Raw genomic sequence first — 23,104 nt, 5'->3', positions numbered from 1 at the left:
TGCATGAGTGAACAAGTAGATCCTGGACAAACTCCAACACAAAAAGGAAGCGTACAGAGCATGGAAGCAAGGGAGGAATACTTGAAGGAAGGAATATATATCCTGCATATTATTTTACAATACTACTTCTAAAAAGTGCAGGCTTTTCAAGTCACAATTTTTCAGTATTTTCCTAAAAAACTTAAAAGTGAAAATAAATGTCTAAGATATACAATAAGGTTGCACAAGTGTATGCTCATGTGAAAGATGGAGTACGAAAAAACACAATGTGAGGGATGGGCAACATTTGTTTTACAGCAACAGAAAACCAGAAATGTGCATTATCCACAAACTTGAAGGAAACATGCAGATTTGAAAGAACATTTCAACAACTTTTAATTTCCACTCTTTTAGGTGTTAAGAGTTGACAGATGTATTCTGATGCAGACTTGCATGTTATTAAACTCAGTTTGGCTGAAATGCATATAATCCAAGCTTCACCTAAACACTGAACATGCTTGAGACTTCATTTACAGCTTTCAAAAAGGGACAGATGACTCCAGAAGAAGAATTAGTGTGTCAAAAAACATGAATCATATGGAGACCTCTCCTCTTCATGAATTATGCAGAGAGAGCAAAGCAACTAAATTCCTGGATGAATCTGTGCCTATGTGTATGTATTATCTACAATTTTGTCCTAAAACAAGATAAAGAAGGAAAATATTACAGAAAGCAGGAGGATACATACAAACACACCAGTGGTAATCATCTTGGCTGATATTCCCATGAAGCACCCTCAGTATCTGTTTCTCATGGAAAAAAGTAGGTAACTTGTAACTCCATGACAAATGCAGAAAACTCTCAAAATTAACAGAAATATTGGAAAAGCCCTACAAAATGCTATCTCTCCCAGTTATCCTTTAATTTGGGTAACACTTAGAACAGAACTTATGTCTTGAATTTTAAGTATTAGAAGACAAAGGAGAAGTTATTTTCTCTAGTGAGCTAAACCACATTACTCAAGGGTGCATTCAAGAATTAAAGAGGTGCTTAAGTAGATGAACTTCCTTATGAATGCCTACAGGAAGCGAGTTTGTTTATTCAATATGGAAAGAGTATTGTGGCTAGCTTCTCTCACCATCATCTAATTCACAGCATCACTCAATGGCATGTCCCCTTCTGAAAAGACTCCAATGGCTTAAGACTTTAGAAAAGGTATTGAAATTAGAGTCTCATCATGGTTTGCAAATATTGGTTTTAGATATTTCATACTTCCAAAGTACAGCAAAAGCTTGCCTGATCCATCTCCTGGGAGGTATTTTTAGATAGATTTCAGGAGGTTACTATTTTTCACCTAGATTCTAAAATCTCATTCAGATAATTTCTAAATTCATAACAAGCCCTTGATTTATGAAGTCACAGTTTATTTATGACCTGGGAATTTTTTTCACAATGTATAATAGAGGAATTCTCTTGAGCTTTTTCTAAAAAAAAAGTTGTAATCACTGATAAAACTGATTCAAATCTAAAATTGCCTCGAGACATTCAGGTTTCCTTTGCAGTTTCTGGGGGACTGATTTATTTATGCTGAGTATTCTATACATAGTTATGCTACATTCTACTCACATAACAACCTATTTCATCTTTATCATCTCTGTTTCAAATGCATATAAATACTTCGTATTTGCTACAACCGTAAGATACACAAAATTACTACAACATACCATGTTAAGAATGAAAAAAAAGTCACTGGCTTTTTGTCAGACACATCTTTAAAGATTATTCTTTAGAGCTGAATAGATATTTTAAAATAAAGGAGTACTTCTATTTATTCCGAATCAGTAAAATAGCACAACCACAGATCAGCTGACAATGAGGAGAAACAAAATGAACATGCAATCAGTATCTTTATTCTGACAGCTCTGCTCAGGCTGGCAGGTAACCAAAGAACAGCTTAATTCTGAAATCAGAAAGGCCAAATAATAATTGTGAATTTTTACCTCTTTGGAGTTTAATTGCCAAATGCTTAGTTCAGTTGCAAACAGGCCTCACTAAATTATTCATATGTGAAATACCACCTGCAGCTTGGCAAGAATTTCTGCACCACACAGATTACACGTAGAATTTCTCCCACAGAAAGTATACCCAAAAAAGCACCCATGGAAGAATCCAAGAACACAACAAAGCATGTAGAACCAGACTGAACCTAACTTTAGTCAATGCGTAACATGTTTCAGGTTGTTAGCCAGTTCACCTAATTATTTACATTAAACTTGCTTTAAAACATCCTTTGTCTAAACTATACAGACACTTTATCATTATCACCTTTTGGCATACTTTAGGGGGAAAAAAAAAAGTGTGAAGTTCTTTTACTTGCCTTCCAAGAGAAACCATGAAAATCAAGATTAAACTGAGAATTCTATAAGCAGTATCCTTCGTTTTAATAATTAGAACACTTTTGTATGTTTTTCAGTCATTAAAATAGCTTCATGGCTCTCCAGATTTACCATCTGTCTTAAAATAATTTGTGAAGTATGTAAGAATTTCAAAACCATATATGCGAAAAATTTAATTTTTAAAAACAAAAAAAAAAAACAAAAACAAACCAACAAACAAAATCCCTCTCCCTCTACATCTTTTAAAAGTCAGTGACACTATTTAGCCTTCATAATTCATGCAGCAAAAGACAATTTTACTTACATGCACTTCTACAGAAATACATTTTTAAGCAGTGGAATTAAGTCCAACAGCAGCACTACACTCTGAATTTTAATTCTGGACTCCTCAAAACTTAAAAAATCCAAAGTAACCAATGAATGATCAGTACTTGGAACTGCTGCCTAAGACATGGAGATTCCTGCAATGCAAACAAAATGCACTTTTCTTCTCACCAAAAGATGAGCCTGATGTTCACTTTAAGACTTCTGGTGATCATGTTAGCACAGAATTTTATACGCATCAAGGCAATACAAATAAGAACCTCTAGACCTCTCTCATTGGTGAGCCATCCTTTTTAAACTATACATGTTTTAATGACCAGTATGAAAACAACACACCATTGGTACAGACCATTCCTTGACCTTTAACTTTGGGCAATTAATTTCATTCCTGCATACTCATTTCCTCATCTGAAAAATGTGACTAAATAATACCTAGCATAAGGAATCTGCTACATGCCAGGTTTTATTCAGCCATGTTGGTGAAGTTCTTCAAATTCCTCAGGGATTCTATTGCTCTTACTAAACACACTACAGTCAGCAAAACTAAACAATCACATCTCTAGAGAGACAGTTGTCCACAGAGAGTTGACACTTTTCAACAGTTTTCCCACTGGTAGTGTAGAAAAAATGTTCACTCAAAAGATTACTTCAGCATCTTAAGAGAGTCACTAATTTATGCATACCATTCCAGGCAGTACCCAATATTCCAGCTGTCTACAAACTTGGTTATCAAGTAGGTTAAGGGACTAAAAAGGGAGGCACGGAGGAATGGGACTATGATAGGACTGAGATGGAGAGTTTATCATCTGCTAGTCATGCAATGATGATCTACAACCACAGGTTGAAGGCAGGGGGTGGGGGTTAAAAATCACAGCATATCTAAGTTACTGCAGGAAGGAAGGACAATTTCCTATCTAGCTCCCACAGCTGGTTCCAATTCTATTACTGTTTCGATTACTAATTCTCCCATGCCACTCATAAATTACAGTCAAAACAGTAACATTTAAGCTGTCTTATAGCAGTACTCAGACGTACATCGCACAAAGGTAACAATTTCAAATGTTCAGATGATGTTCTACAATTACTTTCTTTTTTGATTTAGGAAAGAAAAGCACAGTCCACAAATGTAAGGAATTTCATATTTCAGACCACATACCTACTACATATCTGATGCAAGACATTCAGTAAGACAATTTCTTGTGTGTCTTGAGTACTATATCTTAAATGGGATAAAAACTCCCATCCTGCAAGTGTGCTACAATGACAAATTAGTAAGTATGGTAGGTTCATTCATGTATGAGCTGCTCAGATTCTACCAAGCCAGAAGCCATTTTTAATGCTTATCATTAATATAGGCTCAAATAATAGTTTGAGTTGGAAAGGACCCTTAATGGCCACCTAGTCCAGCTCTCCCTGCAATAAGCAGGGGCACCTTCAACTACATCAGGTTGCTCAGAGCCCTGTCCAACCTGACCTTGAATGTCCCTCCAGGGATGGTGCTTCTACCACCTCTCTGAGCAACCAGTTCCCATGCTTCACAACCCTCACTGTAAAAATAATTTCTTTGTTCTACCTAGTCTCAATCTACTCTGTTAGTTTAAAACTATTACCCTTTATCCTATTCCTATAGGTCCTATTAAAGTCTATCGTCATCTTTCTAATAAGCTCCCTTGAGACATTGAAAGTCCATAGTAAGGTCTCCCTGAAGCCTTCTCTTTTCTAGGCTAAAGAACCTCAACTCTCTCAGCCTGTCTTCATGGGAGAGGTCTCCAGCTCTCTGAATATCTCCATGGCCTCCCCTGGATTCAATCCAAAAGGCCAATATCCTCCTTCTGTTGGGGGCCCCAGAGCTGGAGGCAGACTACAAGCTTATTTTCAAAACAAAGTAAAAACAAACAAAACACACTATGGGAAAGATTAAAAAAAAAAAAAAAGCTCAGGGTATAATGCTTATATTGCAAGCGAAATCTTGCAATTGTTGAAAAAAAGATATGGGTATTTCATGTCTCCTGGCTGATTGGTGAAATTAGCATGGTATGCAGAGTTCCATAACTACCATTCCCAAAAACAAGCAAGCTAAAAAAAAAAACCCTCTAGCAGTTCTTCCCCTGTTACAAGCAAGTGCGTAAACACCGGTCCAACTTGCTATTTTATCGAAAGAGAAACAGAAGTATGAAATAAACCAAAAATGTGCGTCAGAGTAGCAGAGAGCTTATAGACACATACTGGCTTTCCACAGGAAAAGTTGAAGCGGTGGGACGGAACATATAACCCATAAAATAACCTGACTGAAATGCAGTCCCAAGAATTTTTGTTCAGGTTCATTTCAATTCCCTGCCATGGATATTTTCCAGACAACTTATAAGAAAGCCAGACAAGGAAGACCTTGGACATGTGATCCATGAGGTGATACAGTGCACTTCTGAAACAAACGCTATCTCATGTAACACCTACTGCTGTCCCAAGCTTGACTGCTCCCCAGGCCTTTTAATAATTTACATTTCACCTCGTGGAAGCCACGCAAAATGGACAGTAGATAAGCATATGAAAGCTGTATTGCCTTGAGTTTTTCAATGCCATTATTCTGTTTACAGATAAAGGATAAACTCCTAGGTACAGATCACTTGAAGGCACTCTTTACATGCTTGCTTTGTAAGTTTACCGTGCCTTATGTACCATACATTCAGATACTTCAGATCCTCATTTCATCTAACTGCCACAGAAAATACAGTCTTAGACAGCAAAACCAGACCTCTAAGTAGAGAAAAATGGCATCCTCTTGTCTTCAGGTTCCTCTCCTGAGATCCTGATAAACCTCTACAGAAAGGAATAAACTCCTTTCATAAACCAACTATTTCAGAAGCCACTATATAGGGCAATTTATTAAAATGGGAAAACCCTGACACTGACAGTAACCTGTTTCTACCTCTGAACCACTTGCCTTGTAATTTCAGTCTAGTACAGAAATCAGAAAATAGAAAAATTAAGAATCCTGCTTTTAAAATACAATCATCAGTTTCACACAAACATCTACAAAAATTACTAAACCCTACCAAAAGCTATTCATGCATTCTCAAATCCTCAGTCACCATGATATTGAACAATTTCAGTAGTGTAGAACATAGCTGAGGGACAAGCTATGAAGAATGAGCAAATGCATATAAATAGATTTTTGCAGTTGGTTGTGGGTATCAAAAGCTTAGAAGCGTCTATAAATACCGACAGACACAGGGTAGAAACACAGTGCACTGTCAAAATTCTGCACAGTAAAGAGAGTGGGGGAGTTCTAACTAAGACACTGGAATTTTTCATAAACTTAGATATTTGCTCCAAGATGATATTTACTGTTCAAGTGATAGACTTGTTTACAAACTTGCACTTCAAGAATTCAACCCATAAGCTATACCGTGAACTGCATGCAACTTAACCTATCAACGTCAATGGATGAAAGACCTGAGATGACCTCCTTAGAACCTGTAATTACAAGAAGGTACGGTATGTTAAGCCTAAGGTTTACACAGTAAACCCTTCCCATTGTTAAAGTGCCAAGCTGAGAAATTATTGTCAATGCGCCTCAGAGGCTCTTCACAATGACTCTTCAGCAAGAACACTGACACAAAGTCAGGCAGTGTACTACCAGGGGCTGCCATGCTGAGTTTTCAAAAAACTTAAGAAACCTGAAGCCGAGTTATTTTCTTTGATGAGAGATATGTGGTTACAGATTAAATTAAATATTGTTTATTTACCTTATTTCAAAGAAATATTCTGCACGTGTTTGGGTTCTCATATCAACTCCTGACCTACAACACACATTTCCTAACAAAGAAAGCCTAAAACCACCAGTGATCTTTCCTTCAGACTCTCTGTCCCTCAATCAGTCCTGATTTAATCTTTTTATCTGCAAAAACTGCAGTATGTACAAACAACTTGGAACCAAAAGCAGTTATTAGGAACTTCAATTTAGTTCTGAAAGTGAGCCAATTACATTAGGGGTTATGCAACAATGAAGGAAAATACAGCTTAAAGATACTTTCTTGCCTACAAATGCGCCAAAGAAAAATTGTATCATTAACTACTATTCAAAAAAGTGAACAAACAGGATGTGCCAAGACTGGCTCCAGAAAAAAAAAAATCTTTTTACTATACTTAGAAAAGTAAGTATGCTTGATACATACATAACTGCCAGAAAAAAACATGAATCCTTGCAATCCCATATTTTCTTTTGTTTTCCCTCCATACTTTTCAGAGCAATACTTAAGAGGAACACTAACTCTTCTTCTTCCCTCCTTCCCAAAAAGCAGAGGATTTACACTCTGTTCTTACCCTACTGACTTGCTGTACTATTAAGTGTTTTCTCATATTACCAATTCTTATTTGCCTAATTTGACTGTTATGTTTTAGCTGCTGTACATGACACATATTATAAAATCTGCTATCATAAATCTGATTGTATACTGAGACAAGGGGGCACAAAATCACAAAATGGAATATAGAAACCTTTAGAATTAGCTTTAAGTAATGTCTGAGTTGATGCACCAAGTAAGTTTTTATAAATAGCAGACAAGGTAACTCAGCAATATATTATACAAGGTCCTAACAATTTAAAAATAACTGTATTACATATTAAAACACAAAAAAGAAAAAAGACTATAGGTAAAATTTTCAGTATTATCGTTGTGTGATCTGGACAGTGTTAGCATCAGGTATGTATAGTCCCTGCATACTGCTAAGTGCCCACCTGCAAATAAGAGATGCCATTGTAGTAGATTTAAAAAATTACGTGGCTGTCTCACATTCATAAAAATCCAAAGCCATCTTTGTAACAAACAGCAGACATTCCACGAGTCAACAAAATTGCTCTCCAAGGATCCCACTGAAGCAGTCCACACTTCCAACAGTTTAACATAAATCATTTGTTGATTGAAAATCCTGTGAAGACTTGTTTTGGAAAGGAAATGTAACTGCATGTCACTTACACTCTTGCTTCAAATACAGCCATTCTAAATTATTTAATCATCCTCCACTATCAATATTTCAAATACTTGCTGTCATCCACTTTATTTCACTCTTCATCCACGCAAGAGTTTTCTATACCTGTATTTCTCATTATTGTGGGCAGACCATAAACAACTTTTTTTTTGGGTGACATGGTTTAGTGTGATGTGTCCCTGTCCATGGCAGGGGGGCTGGAACCACATGATCTTAAGGTCCCTTCCAGCCTTAACTATTCTATGATTCCATCTTTTTCAAGAAGATAACATTCACATGGCAGATACAAAGAAAACCTGCTACTGTACTCCACAGTGACACTGACAATGTCAAATACAGTGTTAGTACTGCTGTTAGCTCCCCTTCCAAATTTTGAATTACTTCTTATATTCTAACACTGATAGCAACTATATTATATTTGTGCTTCTTTATAAAAGCATATTTGAAATTTGTTGCAACTGCCAACAAAAACATCACGTGGGAAGGTAGCCACCACTTCCCTTTGACTGTGTAAGCAATTTAGGTTCTCAAAGAATAGAATGTAAAGGAAACTTCTCATATTTAGTCACATTCAGTCATATTACTAAATAATTAAAACTAATTTCATGCCACCAAAAATGCATGCATGATACACAGCAGAGAAGTCTTGATCTCACTATGCTCTGCAGAATCAATAAATACGTATCTTTGAAGTATATTAATTTTCTCTGGGGACAACTGGTAATCGTAAAACTCTGGTGCACTGGGTTGAAGAGGGAAAAACCAAGCACCCCATGCCTTTTTATAAAAGATAAACATTCCCTAAGGAAATTGCCCTGTTAGAGTCCTCTTGTACACTGTCTACATGAAACTCGCAATTTTTTTATGGCAGGTATTCCTTCCAGCTTCTGACTGATACTCTCACTTTCTTATACTGAGCTTCATTATATGATATTTAGGGGGTTGATTTTGCTTTATATTTTGTGAAGCTTGCAAATCCTTTCTAACTCAAGTTTTGAGATAATTTCTCTTATTCTTTGCAACATCAGCAACCACATCAGTGATCCTTAACAAAAAAATCCATGACTTGTTCCGAGTTCCACATGAAGAAAATTTTCCTTATCTTTACACCAGAAATATTGTCAAGACCTAAGAACATACTATGCACATGTATCACAAAAGTAGTTTGCTTCTAATATAGGAAGGTAACACAAAGGAAATGAAAAGCAGTGGAAATTGCTACCTATTCTGCATCAGCATATCAATGACTACAAGTAGTTCAAAAATAACGCCTCTCATCCTCAAACCTACACTTTTCTTCCTCTACTCATGCACAAAAGATGCTTTGTTCAGCTTACTTCACTTTTTCTCCTTTAGACAATAAACCTGACTGGCTAAACAAGATTCAGCAGTTACCATAACAGACAATCCTCTTTTTTTCCTAAGATTTATCCTAAATGTTGTAACTCCTTAGCTCAACTAAAAACTCACATAGAATTTAATAATCTTTATACCACCATTACTTTTTTAGCCTGGTAGCATAGCCAAATTCTAATTGAAGAACCTACAATGTACAGAATCAGCAGAAAATGTCTTTGTTCCATTCTGAATAAATGAGTATTTCTAGTATGTCCTGTTAAACCTCTGCAAAAATCTAAAAGTGTCTCAAAATAATTCTAGTTAAGTTGGAATAAGGTTACACTTTCATTTTGGAAATATGCCCAAATCAGAGTACAGCCCTGGAGATGCCCAAGGCAGTACTTGTTTCAGGGACATAATTATAATATGATTATGTATCCCTTTGGTACTAGAGAGACAAACAGATCGCCGTTCCAAAGAAGAATTGACTGTAACTAAGTTCCAGGCAGAAGATATGGCCTTGCAAACCCATCTGGCAAATTCTTCCAACAACCACTTCTATTCTTTACCTGTTAAGTGAGGAAAAGTGCCACAAGATGCTAGCACTCCATCGAGTTCTGCTAAAGATTTCAGCACAAATTCTAAAGACATGTAGATGAAAATACCAATAAATACACACCCTCTTACTAATGCTTTTAATAGGTGTAATCCATCACCTTGAAAAATGCTTCTGTCCTACATCTGAAGCTGTCCACCCACCAACCCTAACATGACTGCTTTGGCTTGTCTCCTATCCCCCTCCAGCCAGATTTTATTTTACTTGCACAAACACCAGATACACCCCCAGTGCATCCTGCCAGGGAAAAAAAAAGCTGGCAAAGACTCTGCTATATATCCCAACCTCTACGTTTACTACATGAAATATCGCCCTTCTTAAGAATCTACCCTCTGCAAAACAAGCAGTTTTCTCTTTTAAGATATCCCTGTCTGGAAACAAAAATACCTTCCTCAAGTTTTCCAGAAAGGCATGCTTTTGGGGACAGAAACCAAACCTGAAAAGTATCAGGCTACAGGAGACACTATGCTTCCTCACTCCTCCTGTCAGCTTACGACCATGTAAAAAACTGGCACTGAACTCCAACCAGGTTCTTCCATCATTAGGATATAAAGCACTAAAGAAAAGCACTTATCACTATTCAAATAGACAACTCTCCTCATTTTCCTTGCTCTCCAAATTAATGCAAGTCTCATGTAGAACAGAACACTACGTGAAGAATATCAGAGGGAATTGATACCAGGTGTACCTGTTGTCCCTAAAATATACTTGATATAGCAGTATTCCTTACACTAATACAAAACAGACACTGTAAAATGCCTGCATAAGCACTTACACCCATATTATGCCTTGTTAAGAATCATCACTTCCGGCATGAATGGAGGCAAATTACACTAAATGAACAAGTCATTAAATTGTTTTGTTTTTTTTTTTATGTAACTACCATCAGTATTAATTGAGATTTTATTTAAAGGCAGAAAAATGCTTTAGAACAATTACCACAAAATTGAAATATACCAAATGAACTTGCATAAATTCAAAGAAAAAAGTAACTCAAGTTAGAATTCATGTATGTACCACCATACGGTACCACCCCCTCTCCTCAAAAACAGATGGTCAGTTTGTATCACATATAAATGTAAATTACAGAAATGTACAATAGTTAAAAAGTAGCAGTGCTGACTCAAAACATTCAGCCATTAAACACTGGTATTCATCTTCCTATAAAAAGCACCAATAAGGTATGAAAAATTCCCATCAAAGATAATAACCATCAGCTAGTCTTTCCACCTCATTTCAGTAAAATACCCAAAGTGAGCTGGGTATTCCTGGGCCAACTAAAAAGATGCTAACCTCACAGCAAGCAATTTTGACAAATATCTCTACTGTCTCTCACAAAAAAGCAAAAAACAACTGAACAAGCAATGGTGGAAAACAATGTTCCTATAATAAAAAAAAAAACATCAAAAGTCAGGCTTGAGAGACAGTTGCAAACTGCCAGGACAAAGCCAATATTTTGATGCATTTTATCTGTTATACAAAGTTCATAAGACTTCATAATACAGAACTGCAACTCATATAACGGAAAATGTTTCCTTTAAGGTCAAAAATATAGACACTTGTGCTTTAAAAAAAGTTACTTCAGCAGCAAAATATGATAACAAAAGAGAGACAGTCTCACAGCACATCTGGAAACAAAAGAATTATTCAAGGGACCTTTCCAGTTCTCCTCTCCCTGTTCTGCCCCCCACATGTACCAACCACAGCCTGATGTACAAGCAAGAAAAACAAAAAGGAATCACAAGAGTTCTCATAACAGCAACACCTGCTTTCCTTGGGGCTCACAGGATCATACTATGATCACCAATCGATCAACAGGAAATCAGGAAAGCACAGCTGCTTCCTGATTCCCTTTACAGGAAACAAAATAACTGAGTTCATAAGCAGCAGTAAGGGGAGGCTCTAGACCCCGAAGGCCTCTGGCATCCATGCTGACACAAAATCTTCCCAGTTATAAATTAACTGTTTAGACTGAAAACCCACAAGTCTCTTATTTCTGCTGCTCTGCTTATTCTCAACCAAATCTGTTCTAGACTGTTTTGTAACTATTGTCTTATGTTCAGACAAACTTAAATCATACCAGTCTGCAAGTTACCTTTCTGTCTGAAACTCTTCACTGGGGTCTTTTAACTCCAGTTTCCAGGAAGTCCATTTTATCAAGCTAGTTGCAGCATTATTCAAATATTTATAAATAAAAAAATAATGCCAAAATCTCCAAATTAAACTAGTCAACCAGCAAACAAAGTGACTACTGACAAAGACATGTTGAAGTAAAAATTCACACATTGTTTTCCCTTTGGCATTCCAGAGAAGCTGGCACAAAAACAGCAGAAAAGAAGCAGTACTTCAATATGACATGATTCACAGCAACTGAAATCTGCTAGTCTATGATACCTTCAGGAATACGGACTTACTCCACAGTGCCATGACAGCTAGCAGCTAAGAGAATGCCTTATACAGCTTTATATTAAGTCTTAAGCTAACTTAAGGCTTACAACATTCTGCAGGAAAGTCTGGGATTTATTGACAGTTGGTTCCCTAAGACACAAGTCACGTGTGGGGTACAGACTGAAATCACAGGAGACACAGTGCTAAAATATACAGTGTGGTACCTAAAGAAATCCATAGGCAACAGTGAATCAAGCAGAACAAAGAAAGTAATAAAAAATCCTAAAGCATCATTTATCTCCTGGAAAACACAAAACCAAAACAAAACAAAAAACACTGCCATCATACAAGTAAGGCTCACTCTGAAAATCAGTTATGCTATTGCTTACGAAGTTTCTTTCCCTCATTTTAAGTAAGCACTCTAAACTTATGTTTAAAATACACAAGATGCAAGATTAAAAGCTTTTATAAAAAACAAACTAACTGAACATCTAGTCAAAACTAAAATGTAATTTAAAAGAAACCCTTGAGACAACTGGGAATTTGGGGTTTAGGATTAGATCCATATTTGTGCAACTGGACATAAGAGGTTTTTTCTGCTACCAACAGTTCACAGTTGATACATAAGGCTGTTTTTACAGGACTTTTGTCATTGTTGCTACAAAAATGCATGGAAACCATCAATACAAAATCAACTGCGGCAAAATATTCAATCTAGGAAGTTCTGGAAAATGCACATGAGAGCATTAAACTTCCAACTAAATAGAGAGATTTGGCAACCTAGTACCTGTGATACACAAGTTAGGCTGTTAGGGGTTTTCTTGCTTTTAACACAAATAGAAAAAGACAATCTATATTCACCCAAACAAACCGATCTGGCATATTCTTAGATTTATTAAAAAAGCAAATCAAAACAAACAAAAATAAAAGAAAAAGCCTTCACCACGGTTTTGACAGAATTGTTCTCTCTAAATTTAAACCCATCTCCTCTTTCTTCTTAAAAAAAAAAAAAAAAAAAAAAAACCTCTACACATGCACTGGTAAACAAACTATAAAAATATTTTTTAATATAATTATTTCATAGTGTGAAAACAAAATATATACCAATTGATGATGAATTTCCCTTCAGACTCACATGTATGCATTTTTTTAAATCCTGATATTTTTAAATGAAAACAATTATTTTCACTTATTGAATAATTATTAGGGTAAAAAAAAAAAAAAACACACAAAATGCATTTCAAAAACAGTCATGCTTGACCTGCAAATTCAATCATAATGGAAAGAACAGACTTACAAATTTGATTTTACTCAAAGTGTTAAGACAAATACTTACGTTATCTTCCTCCTCGGTATCATCGTCATCGTCATCACTATCCTTGAACCCAGGCGGAAGTGGCGGTCCAATAAAGTCACCATCTTCATCATCAGTATCCTCCACTGGTCCTTGAGCAGAGGTCCGGGATTGCTTGGAAGGCTCAGTTAATTCTTCATCTGAACTATTTTCACTTTCATTCCAGACTTTCCCTCTGCTGGAAAATTTTAAAAAATTACTATTTTGAGAATCTCAGCACTTTCACAATTTTCAGATAGAAATGTGGAGCACAGTTGTGAATTCATGAACAATGAAATTAGCAGCAAGACATAATTTAGTTTTTGTTGAGTGTACGCACACCAACATCTTTCAGCATAAACAAAGCCTTAAATAAAAAAAAAAAACATACCATAGTGACAGACAATTCAAAAAACTGGACAAAATAAAACAAAGTTAGATGGATTGTAAAAGCAACAGTATCATGCCACTAGTATGGATTTCCGTATTTCAGTATTGCTTAGAAGCCAACACAAGCCAACATTGCTACATCACATTTTCCAGATTCTGCTTCAAGTTGCATCTTGTGCAGGTGCTCTGCACCTCTTTTGGCTGGTGTAACTCAAAACAGTGCTCACCCACGCTCACAACCAGAATGAGAATACAAAGCATGGCACCTGGTTTATAATGCTGGTGAAGAATAACAGTGAATCTGGCACTTTCAACCAAATACTTGATACTCTCGCAAATCTAGATTCTAAAAGTTACCTCAAATTATCATTTTACTGTTGTCCAAATCAGCTGTGTGAACACAGTATTTTTGGCATTGGACGATGTCTGAAAAGTAGAGCTCTTTAGGCTGCGCTCATTCAGTTTATCTGAAATAAATGCACTCCCTCTGCTGGTAGTTACCGAGGATGTTGCATTCTAACTGCCAGGTGGTGGTAATCAGATACCATCATTACATTGGTATCACCGTACCATTACAATGGTAAATCATATGTTCCTTTCAGGTTCAGCAAGATAAGCAAAACTGCAACTGCAAAAATTGGTTTGCGAGCTTATATTTTAGGATCATGTATGTGAGTTATTAAGTGAACTGAATACAAAAGATACGTTAAAGAAAACAGAAAAATACTACTGAAGTATTGGAGTTTTTTGTTTTGTTTTTTGTTTTTTGGTTTTTGTTTGGTTGGTTTTTTACAGTTTAGGTTATCATTTAAAACCTATAAGAAAAACACACAAGTCCAAGAATATAATAAAGGATAAAGAAAATATGTTCTAAACTGTGTAACTGTGACAGAGAATGTAGTCCCAAACTGTGCCCCAAACCTGCTGTCGACCAAGCAGGTAGTAGATTACAAAGCAAATATTTCTGTTGGACAAGCAACTGAAATTCTATTTTAGGAAGAAATCAAAACAAACTAAACCCAACATGAATTAGGTCCACAGGTATTATAAAGATGAGAAGGGTCTGCATGCATCAAAGCTTGTCTAATTTTTCCAACTGTATTTACCAGCCCACGAAAAGATAATACTTCTACATACAAACTTTGTTTTGCATTGTAAGAGGCATTTAAAGACCCTGATCAGGATATGACTAGCTAATAAATCAAATTCAGCTAAAAGAGCTTCTCTTACTCTACAACAATAGGACAATCAATATCCTTATACCAAAAGGAAGTTTTTCCAGCACATAAGGAATGGGTTGGGACCTTTAAAGTTCTTCAAGTTAGCTATCCCCAAATATAACAATTTTACAAAACTATGTGAAAGTGTTACATTTTAACAGTCAATATGTATTCCCAGCCTAGCAAACCACCTATCTTTTCCCCAAAAGCCAAAATATTTTGGAATAGAACCAAATATACATTGTAGCTGCCAGTGAGAAGAATGGGTACAGTATTCTAGGCCTTTCCTAATCCTGCAGTCCCAGATTTTCAGATCTTTCTATAGACACAAAGAACAATAGATAGTTTAATTTCTAATTACCTATCCTTACAAATACCCTCATTTCCTAAGAAGGATAAATCACCAAACATTTCAGTATTTTGAGAGGCAGTGTAATCACTGAATGTGAAATGGCCAGAATTGCAGTGCTATTTTTCACCACACTTTAAGCTTGGCAGGAACATCCAAGCGCTACAGCTACTGGCAATCTCTATCCTAAGTGGAAGTCAAACATAAGAACATCCAAAGCAGCCAGACCAAAAGCCCACCTAAACTTCTGACAGTGACCAGGAGTGGTACTGACAGAAAGGACAAAACAAGTGGCATTTCCTGTAAGTTTCAGCCTTGCTCTACCAGAGGCTGTAAAGAAAGAGGAACCAATTTACCAGCCCATTTCCCTGGATTTAGAGAAATGTAAGGAACTGGTTTTTGTTTCCTTCATTACTTCCTCAGTAAGTGAAACAAGATGCAAGGAGAGAAAAAAGCAAGCTACATTAGAGCACAGATGGCACACAGACAGGGGAAATAAAAAATGTTCTGAGAGTTGCGCAAGTATGGGGGAATATTCCCCCCACATATTCACTCTCTTTACATCATCCTCTCTTATTTTCTCGGTTTTTCTCTTTTTTAAATACTAGCAGATGCTTTCCTTTAATCAAACATTACTATTATGGTACTTATGTGTAAATATGTAAGTACAATAACTATTGTAAACATTTCTTTAAAGAGAAATAGCTCAAAAGCAAAAAGAATCAACTGCTGTTCTTCCCATCTTTTCAGGCGACCAACCCCTTTTTAACAATTAAAAGATCACCATAAGGGTCACTATGGTAACTGAAAGTACTTGGAATTTTAAAGAAAGTAATAATCAGGAAAGTGATGCCACTTTTAGAGAATAGAACAAGCTACATAAATTATTAGATAAACAACAGAATTTAACATTATAAAAAATAACTATATTCTACATTATAAAGAACTAAAAGTCCTATATTTCAGAGTTGTCAGTTGTAGGATTATACCTCTGAATTAAGGCTGAGTCACAATAGCATGTCTTCTTCAGCAGTTTCATGCTTTCAGCACCAAGTACTGACCTATCATATTTTACAAGGATATATAAAACTTCCAGGAAAACAAACAAACAAGAAAAGAAAAAAAAAAAAGAAACCACCACCTCAGTATCAACAGAATTCCAGTGAGTAACTGGAACCTAGCTAGCAACTCAGAATACAGAAAGGTTTTTGCTATCTTCCTTTACACAAAGTCCCTGGAGTTCTCTTAAGTTAAGGCCATGAGTGAAGCAAGCTGATTAGCGAAAGGCCCTGTATCACCTGACTGCTTTCCACCTTACCAATTGTTGTAATTGATTCTTTATACTGAAATCACACACATACAGTAGGCAATTGTGTTACATTTAAATTCTTGCGAGCTTTCATTATTTCACCAGAAGGTACCTAAGGTCATCAGAAGCAAATGGGAGCACAGAATCTTTTTCCCTTATGCACAAGACATAACACAGGATCTCCAGGGTAGTATACTCTGCAGGGCAGCAAGTATACTCTGTAGGGTAGTAAGTATACTCTGTAGGGTAGTATATTGTGTGATCAGTTATTTACATGAGTCTATGGTTTATCTGCATTTTCCATAAAGCAACAGGCAAAAAAGTAAATTTTGTAACAAATTTTTTTCACAATCTGAAACACTACAAGTTTGTCTATAATAACTGACCACCTGTAGACTCTATGAGCCCATAAAATGCACACATACAGGCTACCAAAGCCTTGTATTTAAGGTTATTAGACTTCCATAGATACAGAAACCTAGACACCTAAAAATTTATAGTGCACTGGTCTCCATAATCCCTGCCACAAAACGAAGTTGTGTGGTCCCTGTTACCTTCAGCTACTTTCATCTCCCAGCGTTTCAGAATACAAACTGCAAAACTGCTGTCCAAACAGCATTTACAGTTTGTCAATAAAACAAAAATGTTGGCAAGTTTGAAAGTAAATTTCAGATGGAAGTCAGAACTCCCTCAACCCCCTTAATATTCTGTTCACTGTGAATACAGAAGCACCTCACCTACTAGTTTCTTATTCAGCACGCATGAACAAGTGTATCTACATCTACAGGTGGGAAAAATATCTAAGTACCTTTGGGTTGATGTGGTTCCAGTGTCTTTTGCATCGGATGCTGAAGTGGATGAACTGATGCATGAACTTCTAAGATCTTTTTCAGCCTGTTCTTCCTTCTCTCTTTCACGAGCCTCTGTATACAGAAAGCACATACATGACAAATAATCAAGACTTGTAGACAATAATAAAATTAGAGATTTGCTGAGGACACTAAAAGAGCTTTCTTTTCTTTATGACCTATATGAAATATTTGAAAAGGTAACAGCAAATAAATGATTTCACATGAAAGCACTACTTTTCCATATAAACTCAATTTTCATTGTTACTGCAATGATCACCCTGAAAAAACTAAGTGTCACAAGGCAAATGAGAACACCTTCCAGTTGCTAGTTTGTACACACTATCAAACAAACTGATCATATAAAGACACCAGAATTGCTTTCTTTGTGAAAAAGTGCTTTGTTGGCTAACTGCATAAACTGCAGCACTAGAGAGCAGATTAAGTGCAATCTAGTAGGGCAGAAGTTGCTCAACCATGACAGCATCACATGAAAAACCAAATCAAATCAAAACCCACACATTCTCTACACTGTCCAAGCAAAAAAAGAAAGCATGGACAACTGGGTTTGCAAAGGCATTTCTGGTGTCTCCTAAGGACCTTCTTTGGAATAATGCTTGATTGAATATGGGCAACAAAAGAAATCATTATCTCTACCTCCCACTCTCAAACCAGTACCTTGAAAATGTACCTGCTCTCAGCACAGCAGAAGACAGAAACAAATTTGTAGTCTGCTATATAACTTGCTGTTTGGTATAAGTTACACATTTTTATTTGCTACTCTATTTTCTCTAGATTAAAGCTGTCTGTGCCACCTTCTCTTCCATAACAATTACACATCTAAGTTAAAGAAGAAAGGAAAAAGCCTGTTCAAACTGACCTTTTTCCTGTATCTATAAGGCGCTGTGCCTCACAAGAGGAACCCTGCACATACACACTCAGAAAACACATGTAAATTAATAATGCTATTATTTACAAACACACAAGTTGTTTAAGCCCTTTCTTGGAGACATTCAGGGCCAGGCTGGATGTGGTTCTGGGCAACACGATCTAGATACCCTTGCTCACTGCAGGGGGCTGTACAAGATGACCTTTGAAGGTTCCTTCCAACCCAAACTATTCCATGGTTCTACAGCTGTAGATCTTCCTTGGAAAAAAACCTGCATTTGTTTTTTGCTCTCTAGACAGCCAATCTGAGACACTTTAGACATCATCCCAAACGAAAACCACAGAACATTTTAAAATGCATTAGCTGACTACACTTGCATTACTTACCCAGGACCTTCCTGCTCCTCTCCACCGCAGTTCTTCTTGTTTGTTCAAACATGGCTTCGAGATCGAAAGTCCGAGCTTTCTTCCCTAAAAACGAAGAAGAAAGAGGCTGGAACACTGACTCACGGTGGCCAGCTGCGGGACAAGAGGGTGACGGGCACGACCGCTTTGTTCCCATCTCCAACCACAGCCTCCTCCGGGACCCCACCAAGGTCCGCCGGCCCCAGCAGCCGCTCCCCGCGTCCCGTAGCCGTGTCCCCGGCACCCCCGACCCGCAAAGCAACGCACCGAAACCAGAGAAGCCCATGGTGGCCGCCATCTCCGGGTCGGGTCCCCCTCGCATCTCAGCGTCTGCAAGGAGAGAGAAAAGAACACAGAGAGGGTCAGCTAGGGGCGCGGGCTGGGCTCCGCCAGGCCCTTCCCGAACCGCTGCGCACCTCCCTCCATCGCCGGCTCCTCGCTGCGTCTGCCCCGGAACCACAACAGCTCCAACAGGAAGTGGCCGGGTAGTCGCTTCTGCCGGCACCGCCCGCCGGCTCCGCGCGCGCTCCAAGTCCCGCTAGGGCGGCTGCGACTGTGTCTCCGTAGTGGGACAAGGAGGCAGGAAAGCACAAAATGTAATCAGTTCTAAGTAATGTTTGATGGCTTTGTAATGGACAATAACTGCGGTGCTTGAAGGTAATTGACATAGGTTTAGGTCCTTAAGACCTTAGTACAAAAAGTGTAAGAAAAGCAAAATAGAGAAACAGGACCTGGGGATGGGGAGTGTCTGGGACTAGCAGATGTCCAGGGTGGGCGCAGTTAAACTAACTGATAAATAGAAGGACAGGATAATTGTGGTGTTAATGAACCCATTAAGCTGGTGTAAACATCTACTGGGGAGTATCCGGGACTAGCGGATGTCCAGGATGGGCGCAGTTAAACTGTAGAAGGACAGGGTGATTGCTATGTCTGTAAATTAAGCTGGTGCTTCAAAGACTGCCAGAAGTTATGAAGATTGTTGGGAAAAGTAAACGACCCGCAGAGACCACCACCACATTTTTATATGCATGCGAGAAACTTTCTGGAAAATTATGTAATTTATGTGTAGCCTCATGAATATGTATGTATGCACAGTAACCATGTAAGGATGGCTGGTGTCACAATACGGTGATACACGTTAGGAGGAGCTATCCCCTGTGTCTCCCGGCGCCGCAATAAAGAATACCTGCTTGTCAACTTGAAACAGTTGGCGAGTTTGTGCCTGGAGTCTTCTCCGAATCAATAGAAACGAAGGATGTTTCAAGCTGGAAGATCGAGATCCACGAGGACCATGGAGTGTATTCCCTGCTCCTCGCATTACCACCTAAACTGAACAACATGACTAAGATTGTCATCTAGGCGCTCCTTGAACTCTAACAGGATTGGTGCAACCTGAACTTCCCCTGACACATTTTATTTCCTGTTGTCGCTCATGGAGTGATGCATGTCCTGCATAAAAGCAGCAATATGTGAAGCTGTGGCTGCCCCATCCCTGGCAGTGTTCAAGGCCAGGTTGGACAGGGCTTTGAGTAACCCTGTCTAGTGCAAGGTGTCCCTGCCCATGGCAGGGGGTTGGAACTGGATGAGCTTTAAGGTCACCTCCAACCTAAACCATTCTGTGAATCTATGAATATTGATATAAAACAGGGATTTAATAAAGTTTGTTAGTAAATGTGACAGTGCTTTAACGGGATTTGATGGCAAGGTACACTTGATTGTTCACTGCATAGAGGACAGAGTAAGACAAAACTGTCAGGACACCCTCTTACTAGTCATGAGGTTCAGAAAGGGCCCTCTTGCTTTCCAAACTCCCCAGAGAGCAGTCTAGGGGTGGCTGGATCCAGACTGAATGATGTGTCAATGGCTTATGTCTAAAAGATAATAAATGTACAATCAATCCTTCGTATCACTTAGCTAAGATTTACAAAGTTTAGCAGGCTGTTAATCACCAAGGATCTGCTGAGACTAGGAGCCTCTCAGCCTCAAGGAGTAACCTTGAGAGGTGTCTCTACTCAGAGGGAGATCCTGGAATGCAACCTGCTGCATGTAGCAAAGCCTCGCAGGCCCCAGGCTGTCCACTATGCAGTAAGATAATTGACTTATGTTTGCATACCATCTACAGAAACTTGTACTGAGTCAGACCTTGGCCAGGATTATGGCTTGAGGTAGGAAGCTATCATGACCCATTATCACCACCAGATTTTCACCTGGGCAGAGTTAGGACATAAAGGTCAGGTTGGGAGTAGTGGGATCTGATTCAGAGAAAACCCCAGGAACAAACTTGCCAACAAAGCCTTTGAAGCATGCACAGTAGATGCTCATACCAGTTTAATTGGTTCATTAGCACCAGAGACATAATAATCCTCCTATCCTCCTACTTACCAGTTAGTTTAACTGTAGCCCATCCTGGACACCTGCGGTTCCCAGATACTCCTTATCCCTGTGTCCTGTACTTCTAGGCTGTTTTTCTTAAACTATGTCACAACTATAACGATTTGTCTTGTGAGAATTCTGAGTATGTTCTCTAGCTGTACTCTATTTTTTTCTCTATGTATCATGCACCTCCGTAATTTTCCATTGCTACTGTTACAAAACCATCAAACTTTACTTAAAACTAATTCTAAAGGTTTCTATGTTCCATTTTGTGCTTTTGTGCCCCCTTGTCACCATCTCTATGGTGGTCAAGCAGTCGTGTTAGTGGTTCTGTCCATTGTTCCTGGAAAAAGGATGCTGGATTCACAATGTTAGTGACCACAGTTTCTATATCATCCTGTTCTACAATTGTGGCCTGGTATTTTAAAAAACATGAAGAAGATAACCAGTGGGCTCATTTCTGTTCCAGGACTGCTGTTACCACGCTACACTAGCATGGTAATCTTTTGTCCAAAGGTGAATTTGCGAGCCTCTTCAGTATTGATGACAACTGCTGCCACAGCCCTTAGGCATCCGGGCCATCCTTTGCTCGCTTCATCCAGCTGTTTTGAAAAATACACCACTGCCTTTCTGTATGGTTCTAGTTTCTGAGCAAGGACCCCCAAGGCTATTCCTTGTTTTTCATAGGAATATAGCCAAAAAAGGTTTAGTCACATCCAGAAGTCCCAGAGCTGGAGCTCTCATTAACTCTATCTTTACATTTCTAAAAGGCTCCTCTGCTTTATCAGTCCATTCCAAAGAGGGAGGGTTTCCCTTCAACAGTTCATATAGTGGTCTTACCAGAACACCATAATCATGGATCCAAAGTCTGCACCACCCTGTCATTCCCAGGAATGTCCGGAGCTCCTTGACAGTCAACAGTCGTGGAGTCTGGCAAATGGCTTCTTTTCTGGCAGTTCCAAGTTCTCTCTGTCCTCCTGTTATTTCATAACCTAGGTAGGAAACTCAGGTTTGGATTAGTTGGGTCTTTTGTCTGGACACCTGATAACCATTCAGTCCCAGAAAATTCAATAATCCCACCATTCACTGGACACATTTTTCCTTTGTTTCTTTAGCATTTAACAGGTCATACACATATTGTAACAGAGTCACCCTCTGAGCAGGTGGCTTTCATGATTCTAATTCTCATGCTAACTGATTTCCAAAAATTGCTGGACTGTTTTTAAACCCCTGTGGTAATACTGTCCAAGTTAATTGGGTTTTCCTTACTGTGTTAGGATTTTCCCATTCGCAAGCAAATAATTTTGGCTTTCTTTGGCCAATGGTAAGCAAGTGTCCTTTAAATCCAGGATGGCAAACCATTTCTGATTATTATTCAATTTAGTCAATAAATCATATGAATTAGCTACTACTGGACAAATATCCTCTGCAATTTTGTTGATTAACCTGAGATCATGAACCAATCTGCAACTTTTCCCATCATATTTCTTTAATGTCCAGATAGGAGTATTATATTCCAATTCACATTCAATTAATAATCTATATTTTAAAATTTATCAATGCTTTTTGATTCCCTTTGATCTTCTAACTTTAAGGGATACTGTTTTATTCTAACTGGGCAGACCCCCCTTTTTTATTTCCACTTTAACAGGCAAAGCATTTTTTGCCTTACCTGGAACTTCAGATGCCCATACTCCCACATACACCTGATTAAGGATTTCTTCTATTTCAGGGAGGTCCTCCTTTTTGCTTTTCTGTTGAATCAAAGATAAACTCAAAACTGCAATTAATTCACTGTTTTTAACTCTAAATTCCATTTTGCCTTCTTTAAATGTTGCTTCTTGCCCTAATAAAGATTTTAGAGAATTTGGCATGCATAAAAATGTATGCATTCCTATTTGTTTTCCCAATTTGTTCTTTAAAGGTTTCAGAAAGAATGCCGGTTTTGTTTTTTTTTGT

At 37.9% G+C, this 23,104-nt stretch overlaps 1 protein-coding gene across 1 annotated transcript in view; it reads right to left on the bottom strand.

Annotated features, from left to right (window-relative positions):
• WDR70 (WD repeat domain 70) overlaps window positions 1-19,232 on the bottom strand; it is a 99,359-nt gene extending 80,127 nt beyond the window's left edge. Inside the window, exons 1-5 of the mRNA XM_057433259.1 lie at window positions 19,189-19,232; window positions 19,040-19,102; window positions 18,755-18,838; window positions 17,440-17,554; window positions 13,367-13,559 (exon numbers count right to left, since the gene is read on the bottom strand). Coding sequence (XP_057289242.1) covers window positions 13,367-13,559; window positions 17,440-17,554; window positions 18,755-18,838; window positions 19,040-19,102; window positions 19,189-19,198 — 465 coding nt within the window. The 5' untranslated portion in view covers window positions 19,199-19,232. The remainder of the gene's footprint in view (window positions 1-13,366; window positions 13,560-17,439; window positions 17,555-18,754; window positions 18,839-19,039; window positions 19,103-19,188) is intronic.
• Window positions 19,233-23,104: the final 3,872 nt, after the last annotated feature.

The sequence above is a fragment of the Pezoporus wallicus genome, unplaced genomic scaffold, assembly GCF_028554395.1.
Source record: "Pezoporus wallicus isolate ANWC-B61680 ecotype Strahan unplaced genomic scaffold, APGP_CSIRO_Pwel_v1 contig_5601, whole genome shotgun sequence".
Taxonomy (NCBI): Eukaryota; Metazoa; Chordata; class Aves; order Psittaciformes; family Psittacidae; genus Pezoporus; species Pezoporus wallicus.
This window is presented reverse-complemented; position numbering and strand designations above follow the sequence as displayed.